The 6202-nt window shown below is 36.6% G+C and overlaps 1 protein-coding gene across 1 annotated transcript; it reads right to left on the bottom strand.

Moving 5' to 3' along the window:
• Positions 1 to 692: 692 nt before the first annotated feature.
• Positions 693 to 5922, bottom strand: LOC143886893 (uncharacterized). The gene is made up of 3 exons (XM_077391062.1): positions 5731 to 5922; positions 5522 to 5647; positions 693 to 1124 (listed from the first exon to the last, which is right to left on the bottom strand). Exons 1-3 carry the CDS (start codon positions 5905 to 5907, stop codon positions 945 to 947), a joined length of 483 nt encoding a protein of 160 aa, XP_077247177.1. The 5' UTR covers positions 5908 to 5922; the 3' UTR covers positions 693 to 944.
• Positions 5923 to 6202: the final 280 nt, after the last annotated feature.

Here is a 6202-nt window from a genome sequence, read left to right as displayed (position 1 = left end):
TCCAAACCAGTCAATTTCAGCAATAACTGTATATCAGATATGGAAACCCAAATGTTAACTTACAAATCAATCCTTACATTGATGTGCATATTTATATTTTATTCAACTTGATATGTTTAGCTAAATCCCTGCAGTCATAGCAACATTCATGTTCCAGTCAAGTGGATATATTTGATTCAATCCAAATACATTCATATCAAGTCAACCACGCAATAATCATATTCATGATATCTGCCATCCCTCCCTATAATCAACCTCATCAAAATCCATATATAGAAAACATGAAAGTCTGATGTTCAACTTGATCCACCTTATTCATAATAACTCAAATTTTAGTCAAGTAGTCCATAATAATGAATCAACCAAGCAATTCGTCTTACTTTGAACATCAATCCAGTCTAAAAACATACAACACCAACAATTGTAAATGCAAACCCAAATGTTTGGTGTCTGGCTCAGTAATAATACCTGTTTTAGTCACAAGGAAGTTTAATTTATCCATTCATTTAAATATTTTAGTTTAATGACTTTTCATTTCAGTCCATACATCATAATACAAAATCATCTATGTAATCCATCACATCATGTATGGTGATTAAATTCAACTCATTCCATTCTAGTGATCATATCTGATGAAGAATAAAATAAATTACCATCATATTTCATTTGCTATCAATAGATGAAGATCATGATTTTATAAAAACTAATCCTTTTAAACCTTATTGATATGTCTAATGTTTACGTGAACATTAGAGTTATTGTGCCACAAACTCCAGCAAAGAACGAGAATATTCTCTACTCTAGGGGATGCAACATGGTGGTGTAGTCAATGCATAAACCCATGAAAGGAAAATATCCTATTAGACAGCAGTACTTTATACTTTTTAAGTATCATGCCCAGTGGCAAACTTCAATATACAGAATAACAGCGGAAATAACAAGGTTCATTCAATCTCTATCTGTTGCGGTGCATCCTCTTCCAGATTTGATGTGTCCTTATCAATTTCTTCCTCTGTAATACCAGAAGCTTCAACAGTCCTAGTCAGCCATTCCTTAAGAGGGTCTTCATTCAAATCAAGCCTCAGAAAACCCGCAAACACCCCACTCATGAAGGCAACAGGTTCCTGAAGGGATTTAACTACGATCAGGTTAATTCAGATAAATGGAATTGAAAGAAGAAGCTATAGATTTGCAAGCTCACATGTCAGAGAAAAAGTTACGAAGTCGTTAGCATATAAAACTAGACTGAGTTATGAACCAACTCAGCTAAGCTGAGTTTATGGATGAGTGGATGCCTGTCTTGAGTTATGGTCCCTTTTTAAGAAGGATATTCAACAGTGACAAAAAGACTCCTGTTTTCTAATTGAACAAAATGTCCTTGTATATGACTCATGATTTGTGACAATATACTTTTCACAAAGGTGTTTCAGGAAATTCCAAAGCCAAATTCTTCATGGTATTTTTGAAGAGAGCTTATATTGCCACACACTTGTTTTGGGTCCTTTCCAGCCAATATTTTTGTAGAATTCCTCACTCTTTCGTACAAGAAGATTGATTTAAATAAAAAAAGATGGGTGGCAAGTATTAAAAAAGTTGGTTGCAACACCATTTTTCATTGTAGAAAGATTCAGGCCTCTAACTTCAGAAACCAATCTTGAATTAAATAACAGAAATACCATGCTGAAGTAAGAAAAACCGTCCTACTCACACTGGGGCTCTCAATGTTCGATACGGTGTTGGCAAAATCTTTTTATGGAAATGACAGAGAATAGAAGAATGAAGAAGAGAAGTAGGCAAGGCAAGGCAAGTCAAAGCTTTCTCTTATAGACTCTATTTCCCCACTTATGCAGGTGGCTTCACGGAAATAAGTCCCGAGGATACAATGCCTCCATCAAGAACAACGGTTGTACCCAAAGTTCAAGACAACCAATTTGCCCAGTTAGAGAGAATCGAAGAAGAAAAAGAGCGTAAATATTAAAATGAAAAACAGCAAACAAAAAGAAGAAATCTCATAGAAAGAAAGACAGAAAAATGGCTAAGTGCTAGAATGTTGAAAACATGTATCTTTGAGTGTCTTTTACAGATAACTAAAAGACACGAAGGACACCCCCCGAAGTGTCTCTTGAGACACCCCTTTCATGGGCGGTGGTGCAACGTCAACGACCATTAGGCCATGACCGTTAAGACACCCTTAGGTTTAAACGTTTCTAACCGTTGAGATCAAACGGTTAAACCCGCTAGCCAAAACCCGAATGTTTAAACTTCGACTTTAAGGGATACGACATTTCCAATGGTCGGATTACCCATATCTATCTTTTTATTGATTTATTTATTTATTTATTTCTTATATATATTATTATTATTATTATTATTCCCTAGGCTATCCATAAAGGCCAAGCCACAGGGCCTCATCTATGTGAGAACTTTTGTGAAAGAAGGAAGAGGCGAAGGCCATATCTATAGACTCTTCCCACCCCCCAACTCTATCACCTAACTGATGTGGGACTATTATTCCCAAGTGCTTTCCACCACTTTCTCTCTTTACTTTTAGGTTTTGTTTCTTATGTATTTTATTTTATACAAAGTTGCTTTTTGACTTTTGTCTTTTTCTTTTATTTTGTAAAATACATCAACAATCCCCCACCATTTTAAAAATAAGGAGAAAATAAAACCAAAATTAAAAGAAGAATTCTCAGTCAATACATCAAGTAGAACTCATCCAATCACTGCAAATGATAAGAGAACATTTATCCTTAACTTCTCAATTGGAGTTTTAGGACAGTTACAATACCCAATATATTGTGGGCACTGGTTCCTACTTTGGTTGCGTTTTTCTATTTACTTAGGTCATACGCTACCTCGTTTCGTAAGTGCTCTATGATTATACTAGACTAGTCCATAAGAAGCGACATTTTACTTCCTTACTTGAAAAGGCAGACTTATCAAGGGTGCTTTCACAACAACTTATTCACCCCACCAAAGCTATAAGTTTGTTAAGAATTTTGAAAGTGCAGCCTCACAATACGTTGCGAAAGTAGACAGTGCATTTACCTCAAAGACAGTGTTTCTTGGTCTTCTAAGAAACAAACGTGTATTCCTATGTCATCCATGGAATCAGAGTACATATCGATGTCTCCTGCAGGTAGAGATATTATGTGGATGAGGCGGTTGTTAAGGAATATACCATTCCTTAAAAAGCCACTACAACCAGTGCCATTATACTATGATAGCATGTCAGCTTTGCATTTTGCAAGAAATAAACGCTTTACAAGCGAATCGAGGCATATCTCAATAAGTTATCACTATATTCGAATGTTAGTAAAAAAGGGAAAAGTGTTGTTGGAATATCTTCCAACAAACCAAATGCTAGCAGACCCTCGTACTAAATCTTTACCAAGAGATCGAATATGTCAAAACTCGAGGGGAATGGGGTTATTACCAGTAAGTGGGACATCCGAGTGAAAACCTACTCTCTAATGGTGAGAGTTTTCAAATACAAAATAGTATGCGACCACCCTTCACATTAGGAGTTTAAAAGATTTCATCAAAGTGGTGTCTCTTGAGAAATTTAGCGAGAGGTTATATTTCCAGTGCACTAAAACCCATAAAAGTATTCGAGATGACTCTTATTAAACATCCCATTCCTGAGGTAAATGCACTATCTACTTTCGCAACATATTGTGAGCCTGAACTTTAAAAGTTCTTAACAGACTTATAGCTTTGATGGGGTGAATAAGTTGTTGCGAAAGTTCTCTTGATAAGTTTGCCTATTCAAGTAAGGAAGTAGAAAGTCGCTTCCTACGAACTAGTTTGGTATAGTCCTAGAGCACTTGCGAAACGAGGTAGCATATGACCTAAGTAAATATAAAAGCGCAATAAAAGCAGGAAGCCAGGAACCAGTGCCCACAATATATTGGGTATTGTAACTGTCCTAAAACTCCAATTGAGAAGTTATGGATGAATGTCATCTTATCATTTGCAGTGATAGAATGAGTTCTACTTGATATATTGATTGAGAATTTTTCTTTTAATTTTGGTTTTATTTTCTCCTTATTTTTAAAATAGTGAAGGATTGTTGGTGTATTTTGCAAAATAAGAGAAAAAAAAACAAAACTCAAAAAGTAACTTTAAATAAAACAAAATACATAAGAGACAAAATCTAAAAGTAAAGAGAGAAAATGATAGAAAGCACTTGGTACTAATAGTCCCACATAGGTTAGGTGAAAGAGTTAGGGGGTGGAAGAGGCTATAAATATGGCCTTCGCCTCTTTCTTCTCTCACATGATTCCTCACATATGTGAGGCCCCATGGCTTGGCCTTTATGGCTAGCCTAGGGATTAATATAAGGGGGCGCGGTATCTGAGTTCAAGTTCATATAGTCTATCTGAGCTAGCCACTATAAATACACCATCTACCTGTTGTTTGACTCCTTCAACCCATTAATTCCATAGCATATGACATAGATTGGGTGTTCATCAGAAACCATCTCCATACAATCATCCTAACCATCCGATCTGTACAGGCACAAAATGGACCCATTTTCTAGCCGTCCATTTTAAACCTCAACAAATCAACGCTTATCATGATCCTATGGAGATGATTTCTTAGGGACACCCTATCTATGTTAGGTCCTACAAAACCAATATCTAACATAACCCAAACAACATAGGCACCCATCCTATTTAGAGTCTTTACCGCTTGAGCTCAGAAACGATTTACCTTTAATATAATATATAAGAAATAAATAAATAAATCAGAAAGATTAAGAGGGGTAATCAAACCGTTGGAAAGGTCGTATCCCTTCAAATCGAAATTTCAATTTTTTCAGGATTTGGCTAGCGAGTTTAACCATTGGATGCTAGAAACGTTTAAACCTAAGGCTAGCCTAACGGTCGTGGCCTAATGGTCATGGCACCACTGCCCATGAAAGGGGTGTCTCAAGGGATATTTGGGGGTATCTTTCGTGTCTTTTAGTTATCTATAAAAGACACCCAAAGACAGTGGTTTTAAACATTCCAGCACTTAGCCATTTTTTTGTTTCTCTTTCTCTGAGATTTCTTCTTTCTGTTTGCTGTTTTTCTTTTTAATATTTACGCTTTCTTCTTTTTCTTCGATTCTCTCTAAGTGGGCAAACTGGTTGTCTTGAACTTGGGGTGTAGCCCTTGTTCTTGATGTAAGCATTGTATCCTCGGGATTTATTTCCGTGAAGCCACCTACATAAGTGGGGAAATAGAGTCTATAAGAGAAAGCTTCGGCTTGCCTTGCTTACTTCTCTTATTCATTCTTCAATTCTCAGTCATTTCCATAAAAAGATTTTGCCAACATACAGGTTGACCCGTGTGATTCACCCAAGAAAAGGAAAGGGGAAAAGAAGAAAAATAAAAATTTGAAAGGACCCTTTTGCTGAAATAAGCAGAAGATTCGGGTAATTATTAGAATTAGATGGGAATCGGCTCTTCTTATAGAATAACTAGACAAAGAAAAATTAGAAGAAGAAAGAGGCAGCATATACTAAAGTTACCTTGAAAGCTTCTTTGAAAATGGGATCATCGACGGGATTGAAAAAAGCCTTTACACTAAACACCCGGCCTGAATAAGCCCGTTTTGAAGAGGAAGAGAGAAGGAGTAAAGGAGGGCCGGATTTCCACTGCAAATAATAATATAATCCTGATTGTCCACTGAAAAAGAGGGACAAGAAATGTAAAGTGGGGAAGGGAAAGAGAAACTCACCGTAGCGTTGGGAGATGGGGCGAGCAACAGAGGCATGATATAATCCTCTTCTACACCGGACGGAAGCAGAGCAAGGTGTGTGACCAAAATCAGGACCAAAAGTGGACGGAAGCAGCTGCCAAAGTCTCCCCTTATATTTGATTTGCTCTCACCCACCTCGTCTGTGAGAGACTCCATGTATTTTCATGATATATCATCACGTTAATGTTTTATATAAAAAGTAAAAATTACTTGTCTTGTTGTAGATAGGTCGTGCCCCTATAATTTTCACCGTAGGATGATTTAAGCCCTTTACAGGGTTTTTTGGAGGATTAATGTTGTCATTTTTTTTGGACCAATTACCAATGGGGGACAAACATTAAGCAAAATTATCAATAGGACCCTTACTTTTCAAAAATTATCAACGGGGGACAAAAAAGGTCTTGTCAGTAAAAGCCGGACGAAAATACCCTTTGGCATATAAAACACGTTT

This window comes from Tasmannia lanceolata, unplaced genomic scaffold (genome assembly GCF_043159265.1).
Source record: "Tasmannia lanceolata isolate RefF3 unplaced genomic scaffold, GAP_Taslan_0.1 ptg000011l, whole genome shotgun sequence".
NCBI lineage: Eukaryota > Viridiplantae > Streptophyta > Magnoliopsida > Canellales > Winteraceae > Tasmannia > Tasmannia lanceolata.
The sequence above is the reverse complement of the archived record's forward strand: the minus strand, read 5'-3'. Positions and strand labels throughout refer to the sequence as shown.

Bases quoted from the DNA above. Each gene is read 5' to 3' on its own strand.
- LOC143886893 (XM_077391062.1), bottom strand. From the start codon at position 5,907: ATGGAGTCTCTCACAGACGAGGTGGGTGAGAGCAAATCAAATATAAGG. The intron at 5,648-5,730 runs GTGAGTTTCTCT...TATTATTTGCAG, and splicing joins CCCCATCTCCCAACGCTACG to TGGAAATCCGGCCCTCCTTT. The intron at 1,125-5,521 runs GTAACTTTAGTA...AAATCCCTTCAG, and splicing joins TTTTCAAAGAAGCTTTCAAG to GAACCTGTTGCCTTCATGAG.